General features: G+C 44.0%; 1 protein-coding gene across 1 annotated transcript; it reads right to left on the bottom strand.

Moving 5' to 3' along the window:
• Positions 1 to 95: 95 nt before the first annotated feature.
• MPHOSPH6 (M-phase phosphoprotein 6) lies at positions 96 to 20,783 on the bottom strand. Its single transcript, XM_080829390.1, has 5 exons — positions 20,684 to 20,783; positions 15,271 to 15,383; positions 5,504 to 5,594; positions 1,224 to 1,318; positions 96 to 806 (listed from the first exon to the last, which is right to left on the bottom strand). The coding sequence occupies exons 1-5, from the start codon at positions 20,732 to 20,734 to the stop codon at positions 671 to 673; spliced, it is 486 nt and encodes a 161-aa protein (XP_080685516.1). The 5' UTR covers positions 20,735 to 20,783; the 3' UTR covers positions 96 to 670.
• Positions 20,784 to 23,821: the final 3,038 nt, after the last annotated feature.

The following is a 23,821-nucleotide window of genomic DNA, read 5'->3' as shown; positions in this document are numbered from 1 at the left end:
AATGACTGGCTTTTTAAAGTTAGCATTTGGATAAAAGTTCCAATACCGAATTAGACTAAAACTATTATTTGAAAGCATAAGAAAAGAGAAAAAGTACACGAAAACTTATTTATTACAGAACAATTTTTATTAATAAAAGCCTTAAACAAAACCCCACAATTCCATAAACTAACAATGACCTGGCAGTATGCCAGTACTTCGGGCTGGAGTGGTACGTTTGCTCTTGATGAATTTACATATGATAAGTCCTCATGACATTTGATTCCAAAATATATGGATAAATTGGTTTGGTATGATTAATAATTTAAAGTAAAATATAAACATAAGGGTAACTTAAACACTGGTTTAATTTATGTATGTCAATTCAAGGTCAGTGACTAGAAAGCTCTATTAAAAAAAAAATCTGTGGTCAAAAAGATCTTTAGGAAGCAACCACATACCTCTGTACATTGGAAGATCGAGGCTAAAATCCCGTCTTGAGGAACACCATTAAGCAAAGGATGTATAACATCCACCACATGTGTTTCAAAAATGGCATCTTTCCAAAATTGTCTGCTTCTTTACAAATAAACATTATAATATTAATAATTATACAGAAGCCATCAGAATGAGTTCCAAAACATGATAACTCTCACGAAGCTTCTCTGAGCTCTGTCTCAAAGCATCTACTTTAATCCTGGGGCTTTAGAAACATCTTCTTTACTTTAACTGTTGGTTTTATGTGTCCATTTTCATCTTCTTCATAACTGGCACGGTCTCTTTTTTTGGCAAATTTTTTTCCAATTGTCCCCACCAAGGTCTCATATCTGTTAAGATGGTAAACGGCACAAGTTTAATTAAACAAACAAAAAACAAGGGAGGAGTCAAGTCTTGTCGAGAATATCAAACCAAACAACATCGAATAAGAAAAAGCAAAATGATGATTAAAAGTAACGGACTGAACACTTCAGAACTTTTCTCTGAATGATTAAATTCCTCACTGTTTTGTTTTTGCACTCTCCTAAATAAAGTGAGATATCTTAAAATCTTTAGAAGCAGCACCGGACAGGAGCCCTCAACTGCCCGCCTCTGAAAGGTATGAACCCCTCCACCCCAGCCAAGTGTGCAGAAAGCAGAAAGCCGGCTTCCCAGTGGGGCTCTCCACGGAAGACTGTGGAAGTGCCCATGGGAGAGCCAGTGGACGCTGGGCCCAGATTATAATGCGGTTCTGAGGTGACCATTACCTTCTGGCCATTTCTTCATCTGACACATCGAGCTCCACTGCTTCATCTTCAACTTCTTCCACCTTGTTCTTAGCGTTCATCTGGAGCATTAATTTCTGAAAAATATAACAACGCTTTCAGGGCTGGAACAGGCTTATGAAAGAAACCGGTATTGGATGTATTTGAAGGTAGAGAAACAGAAGTCACAATGTACAGGAGTAACCAAAATTTATGAAGGGGTTCTTTTTTTTTTCATTTTTTTTAAAAAAGATTTTATTTATTTATTTGACAGACAGAGATCACAAGTAGGCAGAGAGGCAGGCAGAGAGAGAGAGAGAAGGAAGCAGGTTCCCCGCCGAGCAGAGAGCCCGATGCGGGACTCGATCCCAGGACCCTGAGATCATGACATGAACCGAAGGCAGAGGCTTAACCCACTGAGCCACCCAGGCGCCCATCAAAGGGTTCTCTGTAATACTTTCCTCCACAATGTGCTAACTGATGTCAGCTGTGAATGGAAAAAATAATAAGACAAAGCCCCACAAGATTGGACCTCCTATTAATGAATTTAAATTGTATTTGAGATCGTACATCTCACTGGTTACTTACAACTAAAGCAGGCACACTCCTAACACACTTTTTAGTGAGTGGGGAAAGAAAAAAGCAAACTTTCAAATGTCCTCCAAACTTCCCACCTTTGAGCCAAATGGAAGAAAACTACACTCAAGATGATACTAACTGCAGTTTCTGGTGGTAGCCATGGGGCCGTGGCAAATTACTGGACAGAAGGACTGGGAGGTTGGCTCTGACATGATGGGGAGGACCGACCTCATTCCAGAACACGAGGGCGGATAAAGCATTCTACATGATGTCCACGTGCCGCAGTCTCACCTCCATTTCTTTTTTTCACATTATTAACCTTTTCTTGATCGTTACCCCCTGACAAATATCTTTTTTTTAATGTACAATGCCTTCTTTTTTAGCAAAGGCAGGATGAGGTAGGGAAAGCAGCGGAGAAACCAGTTTCCATGAGCTTTTCCAACATTTAAAGGGCTGAAGAGAAAACAATTCTGGGAATACGAGCTTTGTGAGGGCACAGAATTCGGTTTCCTGCTGCATTTCCAGAGCTCCGGAGGCTGGTGAACCTCAGGAACAGACTAAGTCTTTACTGAGCAAATAAACTCCACGCTGGAGGTCACTAGAGATACATACAATATTAAAAACATGTTCTTGGGGCTCCTGGGTGGCTCAGGCAGTGAAGTATCTGACTCTTGATTTTGGCTCAGGTCATGGTCTCAGGGTGCTGGGACAGAGCCCCGTGTTGGGCTCTGTGCTCAGTGGGGAGCTGCTCCAGATTCTTTCTCTCCCTCTCCCTCTGCCCCCTCCTCTCTCTCTCTCAAATAAGTAAATCTTTAAAAAAGGAAGACTTTTATAAAAATGTGTTCTAAGTACATCCTCCTTATAATGAAGTAAGTGCTCTCAACCTGGTATCTTTTCTTTCTTTTTAAAATTTTTATTATTTTTTTATTTCTTTTAAAGATTTTTATTTATTTATTTGACACAGAGAAAGAGATCACAAGTAGGCAGAGAGGCAGGCCGGGGGGTGGGGGGAGTAGGCTCCCCGCTGAGCAGAGCGCCTGATGAGGGGCTCCATCCCAGGACCCTGAGATCATGACCTGAGCCGAAGGCAGAGGCTTAATCCACTGAGCCACCCAGGTGCCCCTCAAGTTGGTATCTTTTCAAAACCAGGTGTATATATACCTAACCCTTCTCATGTTTTGTGACAGCTCAGATCTGCAAGTCAAACAGTTCAAAACCTTTCCCCAGAGAGAATGTATTCAGTATTCAGCGTTACAGAGGAGAAGTCACGGAAGCCATCTTAATAGCCTCCCACATCAGAATCCTTTTCCCCCGATAGGAGACATACCCTGGAGGGCTTGCCTACCCCAACCCTAGTCTCTGGGCATCACACACTCATCATCTTTGCTTCCCCCTGACTCTCCCTTCAGCCCACTGCCTTCTTTCTCTTCCTAATCCAAAGCTTTAAGCAGGCTAAGCCAAGGAAAATACCCATTATAAACAAACACTTTTAGTGCTGACTTGTGTAAATAGAACACCTTAATTATCATATACCCTCACAAAAGGGGGGGGAGAAAACCTATAATCTTTAAATAAACTCTGGCAATTAATTGGTTAAAACTGTGATTCTCTGGGAGAAGATATTTGCAAATGACATATCAGATAAAGGGCTAGTATCCAAAATCTATAAAGAGCTTAGCAAACTCAACACCCAAAGAACAAATAATCCAATCAAGAGATGGGCAGAGGACATGAACAGACATTTCTGCAAAGAAGACATCCAGATGGCCAACAGATACATGAAAAAGTGCTCCACATCACTCGGCATCAGGGAAATACAAATCAAAACCACAATGAGATACCACCTCACACCAGTCAGAATGGCTAAAATTGACAAGTCAGGAAATGACAGATGTTGGTGAGGATGGAGAGAAAGGGGAACCCCCCTACACTGTTGGTGGGAATGCAAGCTGGTGCAACCACTCTGGAAAACAGCGTGGAGGTTCCTCAAAAAGTTGAAAATAGGGACGCCTAGGTGGCTCAGTTTAGGAGACTGCCTTCAGCTCAGGTCATGATTCTGGAGTCCCGGGATCAAGTCCCACATCGCGCTTCCTGCTCAGCGGGGAGTCTGCTTCTCCCTCTGACTCTCCCCCTTCTCATGCTCTCTCTCTCAAATAAATAAGTAAAATCTTTGAAAAAAAAAAAAAAGTTGAAAACAGAGCTACCCTATAACCCAGCAATTGCACTACTGGGTATTTACTGTAAAGATACAAATGTAGTGATTGGAAGGGGCACGTGCACCCAAATGTTTATAGCAGCAATGTCCACAATAGCCAAAGTATGGAAAGAACCCAGATGTCCATCAACAGATGAATGGATAAAGAAGATGTGGTATATATACACAATGGAATACTATGCAGCCATCAAAAGAAATGAAATCTTGCCATTTCCGATGACGTGGATGGAACTTATGCTTAGCGAAGTGAGTCAGTCGGAGAAAGACAACTATCATATGATCTCCCTAGTATGAGGAAGTGGAGATGCAACATGGGGGGTTTGGGGGTAGGAAAAGAATAAATGAAATACGATGGGATCGGGAGGGAGACAAACCATAAGAGACTCAATCTCACAAAACAAACTGAGAATTGCTGGGGGGAGGGGCGTAGGGAGAGGGTGGTGGGGTTATGGACACTGGGGAGGGTATGTGCTCTGGTGAGTGCTGTGAAGTGTGTAATCCTGACAATTCACAGACCTGTACCCCTGGGACTAATAATACATTATATGTTAATAAAAAATTTAAAAAATTATAAAAAAAAAACCAAAAAACAAACTGTGATTCTCTACAGGCATCCTCAGAGAAGTGGTTTTCAGCCTGGGGTAGTTTTGCTCACCAAGGGACCTATGGCAATGTCTGGATACGTTTCTAGTTGTCACAACGGGTGTGTGTGTGTGCATGTGCACGCTACTGGTATGCAGTGGGCAGAGGCCAGGGATGCTGCTGAACATCTAAAAATGCACGGGGCAGCCCCAGCCTCAAAGAATTATCTGGCTCCAGAAGTCAGTGGTGCCAGGGCTCAGAAACCCTGGCTTCAAGTGTCAGTTATCAAACTAAGCTTTATATCAGAAGGCTCCATTTCACTGGTGGAGTACCTGATAGGATAGCTTCCAGTACACACACCAGAATTCTAATAAATATTAAACGAAGGTCTGTGCTTCTCTACAAACCTGAACCGGGAGAATTCAAATCAATAGCTTAGAAGGTGAATATTTACTTTTCAAACAAACTTTCCAAGAGCTTGATGTAAAAATCTATTTACAAGCCTGGATTAAAACCTGCCCATTAAAAAGTCAAATTGCTCCATTTTTAAGTAATATTTTTCCATTAGGAAAGATACATTTACAGGTGCCACAAAATAATTTTTCATAATAGCATCACATGCACAAAAGCCGGACGTCTCTGTGAAAGAGCGGAGCTAAAACTCTAGCACTCGCAGGGCGCTGTCTGGGAGTGTGTGCTGCTCCATGAAATCACCTCCTAACTCTCCCACAAAACCAGGCTGCAAAGGGCTGCAATTTCTTTAAATAGCTCCACCGGTATTTCAAGACTTGTTATTTTGTATATAATGAGAAGAAATGGTACCTGGTGGGAAAAAACTGAAACCTAATTATTAGCAGAAAGAATTCAATTGGAAAATTTTAAAATTTGAAGCAATTATATTTAATACCTCAACCTCAGGATTAAATCCTCTGAACGACATTCTTCCATAGAGAAGATCTTCACATAACAAGAAACTCTGCTCTTCTATTATGAAACACCTAAGTGGGAAAATAAACCTGTATTAATAGCGTGTCTACTTATAGCAAGGCACCACGAATAAAAGTCAACATTTCAAATGAAAAATCGATCTTACTTACGGTCTTTAGTGGAACTGAGTAAAAGTAAGGTAAGACTTTGAACATAGGGGTCAAAATAAAAATGGATTATCTTGGCCAGCAAAGGCATTAGATGACGAGAGCAGGAGCCTACAGGCACAGCTTCGTCCAAATAACACATTTAATCTGCATAAATGTGTACACAAGGCAGAGACCTAGGCTATTTACAATAAATCTGGATTTTTCTAATCTGAAGCAATTTCCTTGATGATTACATGTCCCAGCCCCTCCCCCCCTTATTAAATACTCTGAAACTGGAGTCCCAGGCAGCTTTAAGAGAGTGTATTAGCTGGAGCTCTTAGCTGGGGACGAGTGGGAGTTTACTGAAAGGACACCAGTATCTCACAGAATCACCAAGCAGCCTGGATGAGCAGGAATGGAAAACAGGCAGAAATTAGGGTAGCTAGGTCGCTGACTCAAAACCAAAACCGTGAAAAAAAAATCTACCCTAGTAAAAATGACATTGCACTGAGGGGGGCTAAGCTCTGGACAGCAGACGGCACTGGGAGGCCCGTGGTGCCCCCGAAAGGGAATGCAGCTGTGACATTTCGGTCTCTAAAAGGAAGTCTCCTCTGAGTCACCCGTTTATTATCCCAGTCGTGGGTGAGCATATGTGACTATAGCCTGAGACCGTAGAACTAGCGGCCATAGAGCACACGAGGGAAGTAAACCGCTGGTCTTTAGGGCTTCGTGGCAGAAAGCAGGCACTACTTCTTGTGTCAAGATTCACTCACTCACTCACTCACTCAGTCAACACTTTTTCAACCAAACTGTGTGCCAGGCATTGTTCTAGAAGCTGGAGGGACAGCCACGAGTAAGAGTCTCTGCTCTCAGAGAGGCCCCATTCTAGAGCGGTGCCGAATGATACATGAAAGATTTGTATTGTACAGCGAAAAAGAAGGACGCATTTATTTCACTCGTGGCCGTAAGAAAGCAGCTGGAACCCAACTGGCCTCCTACCTACGCCAACGATAAAGTAGGACTCAGCAGGAAACAATGAACACGTCAAAGCACAGAGCTGTGGTGCCTGAAAGAAAAGAACCAAAGTAAGCTTTCTGACTGAAGGCAATGAACACCCGCCTTCTGCCTGGAAGCGACTTTGAGACCGTGGAGCAGGGAGTGGGGGCCCAAACCGCGCCCAGTCTCACTGAGCTGAAGAGACACACACACTGAAGTTCGGGGCTGTCCAGGGGGCAGAAGTACATGGGTCACGATACCAGAGAGAGGGAGATACCTAAAGACATTCTGGGGCCTGCATACACGGTCCCCTTGAATGTCTGGCCGAGCACTAGGTTGTCCGCGTGCAGGGCAAGTGCAACAGTGTTAGGGGAAAACAATTTCCAGAGAACAATTACCTGGTGCATTAGCTTCCTAGGGCTGCTGTAAGAAATTACCACAAAATTGGTGGGTAAAGTAAAAAAAAATTATACTCTCAATTCTGGAAGTCTATAGTCAGTGTCACTGGACCAAAATCAAGGTGTTGGCAGGGCCGCGCTCCCTCCAGAGGCTGAAGGAGAGAATTCACTCCTTGCTTTCGCAGACAGCTAGGAGTCCTGGACTTGTGACTGCATTACCACAACCACTGCCTCCATGGTCACACTGCCTTCTCTTCTATCTCCCTTTTAGAAAGATCTATGTGATGGTATTTAGGGTCCACCCAGACAATCCAGAATAATCTCCCCATCTAAAGATCTTTAACTTAATTACACCAGCAAAGTCGATATAAACTATATATAAACTATATATAGTTTGCCATATAAACTAACACAGGTTCCAGCGACAAGGACCTGGATATTATTGGGGGACCATTTTCCAGCATACCATACCTGAGAAAGAAAATTTACTCTAAAACTGTATGTTGAACAAATACAAGACCTTGCACAAAGGAGGGGAATGTCCGGGTTGTGTCTATCCAGAATGGAGCAACCATGCTGAACCGTGTGACGCGGAGCAGAAAGCTCACACCTCAGGAGGAGGGGGGATCTCACAGAAGTCCAGGCTGTCAAACCTACACAAAATAGTGACCAAGCTGACTGGCATGTTAATGACCTGCCTAAGGGAAAATTCAACACTTCATTAAGGAAGACAACAAAATCCCGGCACTGAACGATGTAATACATAATGTGAAACACACAGTAAAAAGTTGCTGGTCATGTAAGGTAGCAGGAAAATGTAATCCATACACAGAGGAAAAACAAATCAATAGAAAAGATGATGGCATTAATAGAAAAGGACTTTAAAACTCTTATTATTATTTTTTTAGATGGGGTGGGGTGGGACAGAGGCAGAGAGGGGGAGAGGGAAAAATAGAGAAACTTAAGCAGGCTCCAAGCCCAGTGGGGCTTGATTTCCCAAGCCTAAGATCATGACCTGAGTTGAAATCAAGAGTTGGATGCTTAACTGAGCCAGCCAGGAGCCCTAAACACAAAAACAGTTATTACAAATACGTTCAAGGATTTAAAGAAACACAGGAATGTAATGAAGACACAAATAGAGAACCTGAATTAAAATATGGAAACTATGAAAACTCACCAAATAGAAATGTTAACAACAGAAAAAACAATATCTGAAGAGAAAAATCAGAACAGTCCTTTTATCTATTAAAGAAACTGAATTCATTATTAAGAATCTTTCTACAGAGAAAACTCTAGATCCAGATAGCTTCACTGGTGAATTTTTAAAAATATATACCTATATCTATCTGTCTATATATCTATATATTTATTTATTTAAAGACTTTATTTATTTATTTGACACAGAGGAGACACAGCGAGAGAAGGAACACAAGCGGGGCAGTGGGAGAGGGAGAAGCAGGCTTCCCACTGAGCAGGGAGCCCAATGTAGGGCTCCATCCCAGGATCCCGGGATCATGACCCAAGCCGAAAGCAGCCACTTAACGACTGAGCCACCCAGGCTCCCCACTGGTGAATTTAAAAAAAAAAAAAAAAAAGAACTATTTATTTCTTTTGAGAGAGAGAAACAGAGATAGCAAAAGAGATAGCAAGAGAGAGTCTGAGTGGGGAAAAGAGAGAGAAGCTGGCTCCCTGCTGAGCTGGGCTCAACACAGGGTTAGATCACAGGACACTGGGATCATGACCTGAGCTGAAGGCAGACCTTAACTGACTAAGCCAGGCAGGTACCCTCTAATAAATAAAATCTTAAAAAAAAAAATAAATAAATAAAAGAAGCGTCTGCCTTTGGCTCAGGTCATGATGCCAGCATCCTGGGATCACAGCATTGGGCTCCTTGCTCAGTGGGGAGCCTGCTTCTCCCCCTGCTTGTGCACTCTCTCTCTCTCCCTCCCTCTCTGACAAATAAAATATTAAAAAAAAAAAAAGAAAGAAAGAAATAGGCAGGCCACAAACTCGGAGAACATATTCATAATACATATATCTGTTAAAGGACCTGTGTTCAGAATATAAAGAACTCTTATCTGTATAGAAGCATGTAAGTTTTATCGCAAGAAACAAAACAAAACCCTACAAACACTGAATTCTAATTAATGATAAGCATATCTGCAACTTACTCTGAAATAAACTAAAAATAAAATGGATTGACAGATGTATAGAGGGATGGATAATTATGCAATATAAGACGCTAGAAGAAAAAGGAAGCATCTCTTTTTTAAAAAACAGGCAACAGATTTGAATAGGGACTTCACAAAGGGAGATACGGAAATGCCAATAAGCACATAAGAGTTCTTTAACATTATTAGTCACCAGGAAAATGCAAATTAAAAGTCATAAGGAGGGGCGCCTGGGTGGCTCAGTCCTTAAGCGTCTGCCTTCGGCTCAGGTCATGATCCCAGGGTCCTGGGATCAAGTCCCACATCAGGCTCCCTGCTCTGCAGGAAGCCTGTTTCTCCCTCTCCCACTGCCTCTGCTTGTGTTCCCTCTCTGGCTCGCTCTCTCTCTCTCTCTCTCAAATAAGAAATAAAGTCTTTTTAAAAAAATCATAATGAGATACCACTAGAATGACAGAATAGATAAAATTTAAAAGGTAACACCAAACGCGGGAAGGACATGGAAGATGAGAATTACTCTACTTCCTTAGTGGGTCTGTAATAAGACTGTGCAATCACTGTGGAAGCAAGTCGGAACGTTTCTCATAGAGTTAGCTCTGGGCCAACCTTCTGACCCAGCAATTCCACTTTTACCGAAGAGAAACCATAAGGGGAAAGAGTTAGGGGTCCCCCCCCAAAAAAGAAGGACAACACATAGCCTGACACCAGAGAAGTCATTTTAGGCCCCCAGCTATTTTCAGGGAACTCTCTCTGCCTTTACTTGCTCAAGCACACTTCCAGCACAACTTCCTAGGAGGTCAGAATCACAAAGAAATGCAAAAACTTCAGTAGCTAAAGATTTTAAAGGAACAAAGAGAAAGCAAAAGCTAACACTCTGCCAGGCCAGGAAATAGCCTAACCAAATCAGAGACCATTAATCCCTGCTAAGATTCCCCCTGTGCGATTTCAAAAGTAGGCAAGGGGCACCTGGGTAGCTCAGTCCTTAGGCATCTGCCTTCAACTCGGGTCATGGTCCTGGGGTGGTGGGATCCGTCCCACATGGGGCTCCCTGTTCAGCGGGGAGCCTGCTTCTCCCACTCCTACTCCCCCTGCTTGTGTTCCCTCTCTCTGTCAAATAAATAAGCAAAATATTTTTTTAAAGATTTTATTTATTCATTTGACAGATACAGATCACAAGTAGGCAGAGAGGCAGGCAGAGAGAGGAAGCAGGCTCCCCCTGAGCAGAGAGCCCCATGTGGGGCTCGATTCCAGGACCCTGGGATCATGACCCGAGCCGAAGGCAGAGGCTTTAACCCACTGAGCCACCCAGGTGTCCCTAAATAAGCAAAATCTTAAAAAAAAAAAAAAAAAGAAAAAGAAAGAAGAAAAAGAAAAAGCAAGCAATACCTTGCATCAAGAGCCCACGACCCCGCCCCATCCACTTCATACTAGCTCTCAGAGCACTCCCAGCAGCCCCTTCCCCTGGAGGGACCGTTACAGTGGATTCGGAGTAAAGTTAGCCTCCACCCTCAGAGGAGCACAAGCTTCATTAACATCACAGGATACATTTACGCAGGCGTTTTTTTTTTTTTTCCTTCGTAGGCATGTTTTTTAAGTATGCTCAGACGACCTCATGTCTGCCTTTACACGTGATGACAAAGCCCCCCTTTCTGAATATTCATTCTAACCCTAAATAAAAGAAACCCACTCACCCTCACTTGGGAGAATCATGTCCTTGAAAGTTATTCTCCACGATCTCTTTATTTGCTGCAAAAAGTTTCCTTTGTGTGACCACTCTACGGGTGTAGTCCTTATCTGTAACTCGGCAGGGAGTGAACTCTGAGTTAGTTCCGCTACAAAATGAAAACAGGATCTATTCAATTCATTCAAATTCTTTATGTCTAAAGAATTTGTCTTTGGTTGCTGTATGAAAAGTGGTCTGGACAGGCTTCTTGGGTAGATGACATCTGATCAGCCCAGATCAGAGGCAACGAGGAACACAACATGAGGCCTGGGGAAGAAGAGGTGTGGGACCAGTTAAACACCCTCAGAAGGGAGTGGAAGGGGCCCATCTGAGAAAGAGTGAGGAGGCCTCCATGACCGGGAAGGAGTGGCAAAAGGGAACACTGGTAGGAAGTCAAAGGTATTTTCATGGTGCCACTAAGGTGATGACTTCTTCAATGTGCTGACAGTTACAGGGTGGGTGCAAAAGCAATCGTCAGTAAGAGTTATCTCGGCATGAATGAAAGTAGGGACACCATACTATGCTAGTAGTCACTGCTGGTTTTCAAAGTCTAAAAAAAGGGAAAGAAGCCAGTAAGAATGCTTTTGATGAAGCAGGAAAAAAACTACTAATTTTCATTAATCTTGGCCCCTGATTACACTTCTCAAAAATATTCCGCATGCAAAATGGTAAGTGCTTCTGCACAGTGAGGCACGATGACCACCTTGAGGAAATGCACTTGTGTGATTGAGTTCTGAGCTGAACTAGCCACTTTTTTCATGGAACGCTATAACTATGGTTATTCAGACTTGGGTACTTGGCAGACGTTTTTCTGAAAATGAATCAAATGAACTTGTCACTTCAAAGGAACAACTGACAGTGCTTGTTGCCAGTTACAAAATTCAAGCTTTCGAGCAAAAATGAGAATTCTGAATAGCTTGTGCATGTCATCTTGGACTTGAGAGCCTCTCAATACTTAGAGGAGATTTTTCTGATGAAACCCCCGGTTGTATTAATGAATATGGTTTTGATATCCTATAAGGAAATGAGTTAACATTTAGAAAATCTATACAACTCACTGAACTAATATTTTCCAAATGAGAAATGCATGATGTTATGAAATGATGCATGGATAAAAAATTTATTCCAAATGCAAGGTAGACTGATGATTATGAAAAATGTACTGACACTGTAAGATTCCACACTGCAGTTAAAGAAACTACTAGTTACTGGGTTTTGGAGTAGTGTAAAAAAAATTACCTGAAAAGGTTATTATAATACTCGTCCCCTTTCAATTACATTCCCTATATAAGGGTGGATTTTTAAAAAAATATTTTATTTATTTATTTGACAGAGAGAGATCACAAGCAGGCAGAGAGGTAGGCAGAGGGAGAGGGAGAAGCAGGCTCCCCGCTGAGCAGAGAGCCCGATGCGGGGCTCGATCTCAGGACCCTGAGATCATGACCTGAGCCGAAGGCAGAGGCTTTAACCCGCTGAGCCACCCAGGCGCCCCAGGGTGGATTTTCTTTACATGCCTCAACAAGAGACTACAGCAGGCTGAGTGCAGGATTTGAGAGACTCTACCCAGGAATGAACCCAACTTCTGTTAATGCCAGACATTAAAAGATGCACAGAAATGTAAGATAAAGCCATTCTTCACGTTAACATTTTTTGGTCTTGAGAAACAGTTATCTTTCCTTTTTTTTTTTTTTTTAAGATTTTATTTATTTGAAACAGAACAAGAGAGAGAGAGAGAGGGAGGGAGGAAGAGAGGAAACACAAGCAGGGGGAGCAGCAGACAGAGAGGAAGAAGGCTCCCCACTGAGTAGGGGGCACAACGTGGGGCTGATTTGAATGTTATACATGGAAGGGGTCCTTTGCAGTCTGGAACCAGGTTTCCTTCCTGTGGGATTACCTCAGGCTGGCTGTGCCCTCTTATGAAGGTAGCAGCTCTTGTAAGACGTCTTCTGATTCAGTCACCCCTCCCTTCCCTCGATCGTCTGGGCCTGGAGTGGAAAATACACAAGCTACGGGGTACGCACCATCCCGGGCGGCTTCCCTGCGCCCTACTCTGTCATACTCTCAAATCACCCAATCTGGCAGGGTCATCTTCTCCTGCCAACAACTTACCTAATATACACATCTATACACGAACAGGCACTGAATGGTGGCAAAGGTTTATTATTCACTGCTAGGGGCTGACTGCTTGTATCCCCTACAAGATATGTACGTTGAAGTATTAACCCCCCGAGATGATCGTATCAGGAGATGAGGCCTTTGGGAAGTGGCTGAAGTCATGAGGGTGGGGCCCTCCTAAATGGGCGTAGCACCTTGCAAAGGAGCCGCCACAGAATCCCCTAGACCTCGGGCATCTGGGTGCCACGGCCGGTTAAGCCTTTGACTCCTGGTTTTGCCTCAGGCTGTGATCTTGGCATCACGGAGATCGAGCCCTGAGTCAGCTCCATGCTTAGCATGGACTCTGCTCAGACTCTCCCCCTCTGCCCCTAACATCCCCCCCCACCCTGCTCTCTCTCTCAAATAATAAATACACTTATTTATTTAAATAAAAAAGAAAAAGAAAAGAAAAGAAACCCCTAGCCCCTTTCACTGGGTGAGGACACAGTGAGAAGGTGCCGGCTATGAACCAGGGAGACAGCCATCACCAAAGCACAACCACCGCAGTCCCCTGATTTTGGATTTCCAACCTCCAGAATTGTGAGAAATAAATCTCTGTTCTTTTTTTTTAAAAACAGCTATTATTCATTTTTATTTGTCAGAGAGAGAGAAAGAGAGCGCACACACAAGGAGGGGGAGTGGCAGGCAGAGAGAGAAGCAGTCTCCCCGCGGAGAAAGGAGCCTGATGGGGGATTCGATCGCAGGACCCTGGGACCATAACCTGAACCAAAGGTAGAGGCTTAACCAACTGAGCCACCCAGATGTCCCTCTGTTCTTTATAAGCTACCAAGTCTGTGGTATTTTGTATAGCAGCCCAAAAGGCTGGAGACAGCTGCCTCCTAGGAAAGGAATCTAAAGGTCATTTTTCTGGGAATATGTTATGTTCGGGGAAAAATACTGAAAACAGGATAGAAACCATCCTGCCTCTCAATAAGTAAAAAAAGAAAAAAAAAAAAAGTCTGGAATACTATGTGCAAGTTCAATCAAGGGATAAAATAAAATTATAGGTCCTTACCAGTAATGGTCCCTTCCTACACCACCTGCCCCCCAAATCCACACCGTCTCTGGCATTGTCTTCCCCTTCCTCATGGCCATCTTGCTTCCTCTGGGAAGCAGCAGAGAAAAGCAAGCAGAGAAAACAAAGTACTTTCCTTCCAGAAAAGACCCAGAGAAGGTCAGCCGAATGAACAAGGGAATACAACATGTTAAAAACAACAAAAAAAATTAGGTACAGAAAGAAAAAACATGAATGTGCCTGAATAAATAGTATCTTCCATCATGTGACAAAGTTTAAATAATACCACAAAGTTTAAATACCACAGAGCTCACTAAGGCGAGAAAAGTACCAAAGAGAAAGGATAGCTTTAAGAAGAATTTAGATAAAAATCAATGGATGATATGAATCTACCACTTCTTTATGCAAAATTATTCTGGAGTGCCAACCACGCTTAAAGGTGGAAGAGGAATGGTCTAGTATGGTATCCCAGCATTAGGCATGACCAGGTGGCTGACTCTGGGCAAGCTACTCTCTCAAGCTTCAGATTCCTCAGGTATAAAATGGTTGGAATGACAGTAGCCAGTTCCTAAGTCTGCTCTGAGGATTAAATAATTAAGAGATTTAAACTGCTGAACTCAGTTCTTGGCACATGCTATAGACTCATCAGCTAAGAGGATTGGTATTAAAAGGAGTAAAAATTAAAAAAAAAAAGAAAGAAAGAAACAAAGAAAAAGAGAAGAAACACACCCCAAACTCTTAACTTGGTTTTAAGAACCTGAGCCTAACAAAGAACTCTATTATTCAAACAAAACTGGAGAGGCCTAAAGTACACACCTTCCAACTTAATCCTCCAACTTAATGTGACAGGGAGCACACCCAGATTCTCATAAAACGCTCCCCAGTTATTACCAGAGACGAGCGGCTAGATTCCTTTATTCAATAGAAAAAAAAGAAGAGTGTTGTAAATGATGGCCAGTAAAAATGTGTCAATCCAAGTAGAACTTATACAGATTAATAATTTTAGAGAACTATTTGCAAAGCTAATTCAAGAAACTGAACAGATACCATTTTACAAGATTTGTGCCACTGGAATGAATCCCATTTACAGGGATTTCCCTCTGAAGACCCAAAGCATCATTAATATAATTTCCAATTAACTTACTCTTTTTCTTTAAGCTCTGGCAAATCCAAATACCAATGCTCTTCGCTAATGATTTTCTTTTCTTCCTCTTCTAGTTGTTTCTTGGTCTCCGAGTCTAGGCCCCTTTGCATGAACTGTCAAAACAAAACCGAATCAGTGTCAGCAGCTAGTTTACTCAACGTAGAGTTGAGAAAAACTCAAATAACTTTATTCCTCCACATGCTTTCCCTCATTTCTCCAGGAATACCATCTCAGGGGGGAGGGTGGAGCCCCCAGGACCAAGGCAGCTTAGCTCTGCCTTCGACAATGTCACACCAGACTAGCAGGGAAGCCCCCTAGAGCACACAAAGAAGTAATGTGGCCTGCCTTCAGAAGACTTCGGAAAGATCTTTCCCGTACTTTAGTTCGTCTATTTTAATAAAAACAAACAGTAAAAAACTGCATTCAGTTGGTAGCGCATCAATATTTCAGTTTTACACAGTAAACTATGGGGAAGGGCTAAGACAAAAGACACAGACAGGCCAGGCAGGTAGAGCTGGAAAGTGAGAGGAGCAGAAAGAGGGGGCAGAGACTCAATACTTTCCGAATCCCTGGATGACCCGCCGGAGCCTGCTGGTCTCTGCACCTGCTGGTCTTGGTCTGGAATGCCTTTTCTCATGCTCCTCTACCTGGACAGCTCCTAGCTCTTCTGATACATGGGAAAAGCTCCTCCATCTCTGACACCTGCAAGCCAAATTGGCATTTTTCTCCTAGATCCTTCCTACGACATCTTTAAGCAGCCTCACTGCACCTTAATGTTTTGAGCGTCTGTCTCTTCTGAAGACCTTGAGGGCAGGGGCTTTGTCTAGGTGACCCGCTTCCTCAGTTTCGGCATGATGAATGATATGTAGTAAGGGGTCTGTAAACACAGACCAAAGCAAAGCTGTATCCATAAGCCTGCTCTTCGTGAATATTTGTCCCCTGAAAGGCAGACCACCTCCAAGGCTGCTCTTTATTCTAAAATGTGCAGAAGCTCAATTCGAAATCGGCCAGTAGAAAATGAGCAGTCCAGCTGCTAGCCTCTTCCCTCCAGAAACAGTATTTCCTCAGGGGACCAGTGAACACAGCAAAATGATAAAGTATTAATAAGGGAAAAAATAAATTCAGAAAACATCTAGGAGCCTACGGAAGTTAAGTCTAGAATTCCACTAGTTTCCATTTATCCCTCTTTCTTTCCCTTGTCCAAGCTCTACACTACTTCTCCCTCCATTCCAACCCTTCCAAAAACACAAGCATTTTTCGGCACAAGGGCTTTACCAACGAGGATGAAACGGAATGACGAAACTTGAAAAAAACTGCAAACAAAATACAGTGATAATATCCAGCTCTGATGAGGAACTGGTGAGATGGGATCACTCATATATTGCTGGTGGGAATATAAAATGGCACAACCTCTGTAGAAAACAGCTTGACAGTTTTTTATCCAACTAAATATGCAGTTACCATACAACCCAGCAATCATCCTCTTGGGCATCTATCTCCGAGAAATGAAAACTTATGTTCACTCAGAAACTCATACAGGAATATTCACAGCAGCTCTATTTGTTAATAGCCAAACATGGAAAACAACCAAAATACTCTTCAGCAGGTTAAGTCCTATGATAGTTCCAGAGCATGGAATACTAGTCAGCAAAAAAAGTAAATAAATTTTAAAAATAAATAAATAAATAAAGGAAAGAGCTATTGATACTCAACAACTTAGATGGAGCTCAAGTGAATTATGCTGAGTGAAAAAAAAAGCCAGTCTCAAAAGGTTACATATTGTACAATTCCATTTAAGAACATCTTTAAAATAACAAAATTATAGGAATGGAGAACAGATTTCCCAGAGGTTAAGGACAGCAGAAAAGACTTGGTGTGGCTACAAATGGAGAGGCTGAGGGAACCCCATGGTGATGGAACAGTTTCATATCTTGAATGTGGTGGTAGTTACGTAAATTTGTACATGATAAGCTGTATGGAAAGATCACACACACGCGCGCACACACACACACACACACACACACACACGAGTAAAATGGTGACATAAAATGGTGGCTCTGTGGATTTCCTGGCTTTGCACCCTACTCTAGTGATAAAAGAGAGGGAGTAAAGGGTACATAGGATCGTCCTGTACATTTTTGCAACTTCCTATAAATCCATCATTATTTTAAATAAATGTAAAGAAAATGTTTGCACTCTACCTAAAGTCTTTTGTAGTCTTCACCCTTTTACCTGTGTCTCTATCCTCACCCAGGAAAGAACTGGCAGTTTCTGGAATGCACATCCTGTACTTCCCAATCCTTCTGCCTCTGCTACTCAACATGTTTCCGTTTTCTATGTGGCAAAATATCCACTTGTAAAGGCCCAGAGCACATGTCCTTTGGGTCTTCCCTGACTGTTGCTTGGTCAAGCTCTTCACAGACCCGTTTCCATAAAAGAACATCTTTCCCTGCATCTAAGAGTCTTATAAGCACTGGCTTATTATTCAGTATGCTGCTTCTGTGTCTCCCAAAAGACAGAGATTCTGAAATAGCAGGTCACGTCTCTTGTCCATCTTTTATTACTAGCAGTCAGGCTGCAGGCAGTATACGAAAGTTCAATAAAGGTTCTCTGAGGGCACCTGGGTGGCTCAGTTGGTTAAGCATCTGCCTTCAGCTCAGGTCAGCCAGCGTCAGGCTCCCTGCTTAGGGGAGAGCCTGCTTCTCCCTCTCGCTCTGCTGCTCCCCCTGCTTGTGCATTCTCTCTCTTTCTCTCTGTCAAATAACAAATAAATAAAAAATCTTAAAAAAATAAATAAAAAAAAATACAGGTTCTCTGAATGTAAATCCAGACCTAAGGTCTTATTCTCCCAGACTCTCATTCTTGGATGGTTCTCTTTAAACCCAGATGCCTCATTTCGTAACTTATAGTCTTGGAGACACAACTCACCAATCCTACCCACATGCCTTTTTATCTCCTATTTTTAGTCAAGTAGATATTACCTACGGCATACAAAATAGCCATATATGTGTATATGTGTGCGCACATGCGTGTGTATTCTTTACACACAGAAAGGCTAGAACACCCTGTGAATATGAATCAAGCGACTCCAAACTTAGGTAGCAATCCAATTCTCCTGACTCTATAGCGTTTAAGAACTCTCTCTTAAAGCTCAGGGATTTGGCTTTACTCACAAGTGAGGGCCTACAGCAGGTTTCACAAATTACAGTCCTTAGGCTGGACATCAATTATGGTCAATAAAGTTTTATTGGAACAAAGATATGCTCATTTGGTTCTGAGGTACAATGACAGAGTTGAGTAGGTGCAACGGTGACTGTTTGGCCCACCAGCCTGAAGTATTTGTTATCTGTCCCCCTTACAGAGAAAGTTTACCAACTCCTGTCTTAAGAGCCCCAAAGAGCTATAAGCACAAATACGCCCTCTCTGCAATCATTTCATCACACCGGCAGAAATGCCACCTACATCCTTCACTTTCTGCTTCCCAGCAGGATCACCGTCCAGACCGCAACAGGTGACCATGTCAGAGGATTTCGGGTACTCGTGAAAACAAATGTATCAGTATTAAATCCTCAGCTCTTTCACTCTTGCTCCATACTGAGCTCTGGCTGAACAGCTACGCGGGATACGGCAACCTAATGCAGCCGCTCCATTCATGCTCACAGGACACTTCCCTCTGTCTGTATATATGTTAACTCCTGCTATCCCACCAATAAGTTCTTTCTCATCCATGACTGAAGCTGCTAACCCAACTAGAAAAACTGTGTAATTTTTCACCCCTCTTCTTTGCTTTCAAAGTCCTGTTGAGTCTTCCCCCCACTGGGGTAGGGGCTGATACTTTTTTTAAGGTAACTTCTTCTTTCTTAACTCTTGAGTCAGATCTTTGGTCTGAGTCCTAGGTAATCAGTCAGCACATCTTCATCTGATGTGCCTGCTTCGCCAATCCACTCTACTTCTCTGATTACAAACCGTGAGTCAAAAGAAGACTCTGTTTGGTAAAAATTCAAATTTTGCTAATATGTATGAAAGAAGTACTTTAGAAACTTCAAGTTAAATGACTTACCCTCCCTCACTCACCCTGTTCATCCCTAGTTACACCCTAGCTCAACTCCCAATCTGGCACACGCAACATTTGCTCTCCAGTCTTTCCAAACATTATGCCTTGCTTCCTTTTTTTCTGGAAATTCCTCTCTAAACATGATCTCTAACACTGTGCTATAGTGTTTTAGTGACAAGCAGTACACAACAGCAGTTAAGGGGCGGGGCTTTGGAGTCAGACTGCCTGAGTTTGGTTCTGTCTACACTACTGGTTAGATTGTGCAACTTTGGGCAAGTTACCTTCTTGCCTGTTTCAGTGCTTCAGCTTCAAGAGTGGAGTAATAACTTATCTACCTCACAGTCATCAGGCGGATATCAGTGCTGATATATGCAAAGCACTTAGAACAGCTGTCTGGCACACAGCAGAAACTGTAAATGTTTGCTATTATTATTATTATTATTCAAGTTTTAAAGGCCTGGTTGTTTCCACTGTTTTAACTCCTGTATACTTTTTTTTAATCTACCCTTGTCTTCTTTTTTTTTTTGTTTCCCCACTTTGAAATTATTTGTTAAATTGATTCAATTTCGAATCTAAATATCAATTTTGCTTAAAGTCGATGACATTCACCGTAACTGTTCTAATTCTATTCCCACCGACCTTGCGATCAGATCATCAGAACTTCTAGTTTGGTCTTTCTGACTGCAATTTCGTCCCTTGTCAGGTCTTTCTTTCACCAATGGATTCTCCGGGGGAGTTAAAGTTAACTTCGAAAATTAAGAAGGACAGCTAAGACGCTGTTACCCGTGATCAATCACTTCCCCGTGTTCACAAGATAAAGAAAAAAAAAATCCTTAATCTGGTTTAAAATCCCTCGCATGTTGTGGCCACTGGCTACTTTTCCACTTTTTTGCTACCTGCCTTCCAGACACAGTGAATTATCTTTAGTTCTTGGAAATCCTAAGATTTCCAAAATCCAAGAAACTCAAGGGTTTCCTGAGTTTTGGTCTCAGACTCGGCTGCGCCCACCCTCCCACCCATCCTTCAATCTCTACTTCTGGGCCACTTCCCGCAGGAGCCAAGTAAGTTCCCGGGGCTACGGCGCTCCGAGCACCACCGCACTCGGTGCTACGGCATCCTGCTTGCTTACGTGGCTCTCTTGCCTATCCCACCGCAGGGTTTATGAGGGAATCTGCCGGATTTATAACCCAGTTCCCAGTGCCCGAGGCAGAGCAAGCGCTAAGTGAATGAATGAATGTCCGAGCTGGAGGCCCTCCGTGGCTTCCCTGGTGCCCCCGCGCGTCTGCCGCCAAGGCCCCGGCCAGGTCCTGAAACCCAGATACCCTTGCTGCCCGGCCCGCCTCTCTGGTGTCCCCGCACCTTCATGCGCAGCAGGTTCTTGGACAATTTCGTCTTGCGCTCGGCCGCCATATTGGCTCCCGCTCCGAGCCACGCACCACTACCAGCCCCCGCTGCGCACGCGCACGGCTGCGTGCGTCATGGCGTCGTCACACGCAACTCACGTCGCCCCGCCCCGTGTCCCCCTAACCCCGCCCCGTCTCTGGTGCTTTCGCGCGTCCCTGGATCTCCGCACGTCGCCGGAGCGCTCGCCTCACGGAGGAGCTCGGGGTAAGGACACGGCCGCCCACGCAGGGGTGAGAGCGACTTGACGTGGGGAGGGAAACGTCTAAAGTCGCCTCAGTGGGAGGAGGCCCAAGTTCTGGCCCCCGGGAGCGGCCGGTGGCGAGTGTCGTCGCGCGTCGCCGGCCGGGTCGAGCCGCTGAGACCTCTGAGACGCTCGCCCCACCGTCCCGGCTGGACTGCGTCTGTCACGCGTTTCCGTCGCGGACGGCGGGCTTCCCGGGCCCCGCACCACGGCCCGCGTAACCGTTCCTCTCACGCGGAGGACACTGACGCTGGGGAAGGCTGCTCCGCTGGCCTGGGGGTCGGAGGGAGGGCGGCGGGTGCGGACCCGGGCAGTCCGGGCTCCGGAAATGCCACGGAAGACCCTGCTGGAGTCACCCTCGCGTCTGTGCGTGAGCGCTCGGTGGAACAGCCCGGGACGGACTCTCCGGCGGAGAACGGGCGGCCACGCGTCCCAAAGGACCAGGAGGGCAGGAGCCTCGGTGCTGCGCGGCCCACCCGAAGACGAGGTCCCCACGGTTCGCAGGAAAGCCCCGGGCCGGACGCCCCACGCGTGTTCTTGGCGCTGGCTGCCTCGCCTGCGTGGTTTTACCTACGCCTCCTTACAGCTCGGGACACCGTGGTGTTGTCATCGTGTCCTTAGGGACCCTGAGGCCTTGGGAGGGAGGTTAAGGCACTTAACCTGCGTTTGCACAGCTGGTAAGTGTGAGAGCCCAGAGTCAGATAACTTGGTGGAAAAACACACACACACAAAACCAAACCAGACCATGGCCCTGGCCTGGCAGGTTTTCCCAGTGGAGTCCATACAGTCACTGAGATACGGTAAGTGGTTGGCGAAGCTCATTCATAGCTGAGTGTGAGGCAGTGGGCTACAGCCCAGCCTAAAGACGCGCTACCTCCCTTTCCTGCAGCTGACCTTACTGGCAAGTGCCATGGAAGAAGAAAAGTGATGATGTGATAGAGTGACTTGTAGGGTTACTTTGGGTAAGGTGGTCCAGGCTGGCTCTTGTCCCCACAGTAGCGCTCACTAAGGCTTAAAAGTTGAGAAAAACCTCTTCCACGAAGAGTTGGAGACGTGTTCTGAGAAGAAGGGGTAGCAACGGAAAGGCCCTGGAATGAGAACAAGACAAGAGGTGTCATCATTTTCCAAGTGGGGACAATAGAGGTAATCATGTTTGGGTTGAATCGTGTCCCTCCAAAATTCATCAGAGTTTTGTTGTGGAATGTGACTGTATTTGCAGGTAGGGCCCTTAAAGAAGGGATTAAGTTGAAACAAGGCCCTTAGTGTAGGTCCTCTTCCAGTCTGCTGGTGTCTCTATAAGAAGAAGAAATTGGACACACAAAGAGACCCCGGGGTTGCATGCATCCAGAGGGAACACTGCGAGGACATAGAAGGTGGCCATCTGCACACAACGAGAATGGCCTCAGAAGAAATCAGTTCTGCTGACACCCTGAGCTTGAACTTACTGCCTCCAGAACAGTGAAAATAAAGTTTTGTTTAAGCCACCCAGTCTGTACTGTCTCGTTATGGTAGCCTGAGTGAGCCAGCATACCACGTAATTAGGGATAGATAGCAATTATAGTAATAAGAATCCTGTAAGAAAAGTATGGGGTTCATGAGAGGATATAGCAAAGGCACCTAAACCTTTCTGGCCTGGAAAATGGAAGGACTCTTAAAAGTATGACATTGTAGTTGAGATCTGAAAGGGGACGATTTAGCCTGGGAAATAGCCTTCCAATCAGTCTTAGTTTTGTGCTACCATCACTCCCGTGCATACACGGGACGCATTTGTAGGAGTTCTGACAATTCTGACTCCATCTTGTCCATGTTTCCTTAGTGGCCTCTCTTGGGGTTATATGTTCCAGGACCCCTGGAGATGAATATACATACCTTGGAAATGCCAACAAAAGCTCGGATGAGGAGAGGCTTGTTTTGTCCTCCCATGACTTTGTTAGAGATAATGTCGTTTCCCCTTCTTGACACAGGTGTTGCCATAAGATTAAACTAGAGTTTAGCTGTCAGGTGTGTGCGAGCCCTTTGATCTCAGTACAGTGTCCTTTTGCATGTCTCTTACCTTTATAAAATCTGTACATTAAGGTCTGGATTTTTCAGAGAATAACTGTGCAGCTGCTGTGAATTGTTCTTTGCCCAATCCCCGTTGTCAGTAAGTTACCCTGAATAAAACTCTTTGTAAACTGTGTGGAGTGACCTGCTTCATTTTCCAGTCTCAAAGTGCCTTCTCAAGGTGGGGGATACTTCATTGTCTCTGCTCCACCTTCTAACATTTCAACCTACAAAACTGAAATTTTTTACCTACTAAACAGTAATTCCGCATTTCCTCCTCCTCTGTAACTACCATTCTATTTTTTATCTCTGAATTTGACTTCTATTTAGAATTTTGAAAGACATTCTGTGGGAGCAGATGTGAAGAAGTGATCCAGTTTGCTCTCTGCGTCCAGGAAACAGTGCCTGACTATGAACTAGATCTTGAAGGATGAGCACAAGGATGAGCAACTTAAGAGGAAAACAGTTCCTGGCAGAAATAAGAGCATACGTACATCAGCTAAGGATGCTAGGAGCGCCACATGGTTCTCTCATTACCAGTCTACTCTCAGACTGGATTCGGATTCATTTTTTGAAACATTGGCTTCCTCATGTCACTCTCCAACTCCAAAATTTATATTAACTTACTGTCCGAGAGATAAAGGTCAAATTTCTTCAACATGACCCTCAAACTTCTACATTTTTATTTGACGATGAAATTACTTGTAATTAAAACTAGTCACCAAAGACTCTTCCCACCCATCAAAATGTAATAAATGAGAAGTGACTTAAGAGTAATAATGTAATTTTAACTTTGGATTAAACCACCT

Source organism: Martes martes (assembly GCF_963455335.1).
Source record: "Martes martes genome assembly, chromosome: 17".
NCBI lineage: Eukaryota > Metazoa > Chordata > Mammalia > Carnivora > Mustelidae > Martes > Martes martes.
This window is presented reverse-complemented; position numbering and strand designations above follow the sequence as displayed.

Coding starts and splice junctions, on each gene's coding strand:
- MPHOSPH6 (XM_080829390.1), bottom strand. CDS start 20,734: ATGGCGGCCGAGCGCAAGACGAAATTGTCCAAGAACCTGCTGCGCATG. Junction 1,319..5,503: donor GATTTAATCCTGAGGTTGAG/GTATTAAATATA, acceptor TATATTTTTCAG/AAATTAATGCTCCAGATGAA. Junction 807..1,223: donor GATGAAGAAATGGCCAGAAG/GTAATGGTCACC, acceptor CCATCTTAACAG/ATATGAGACCTTGGTGGGGA.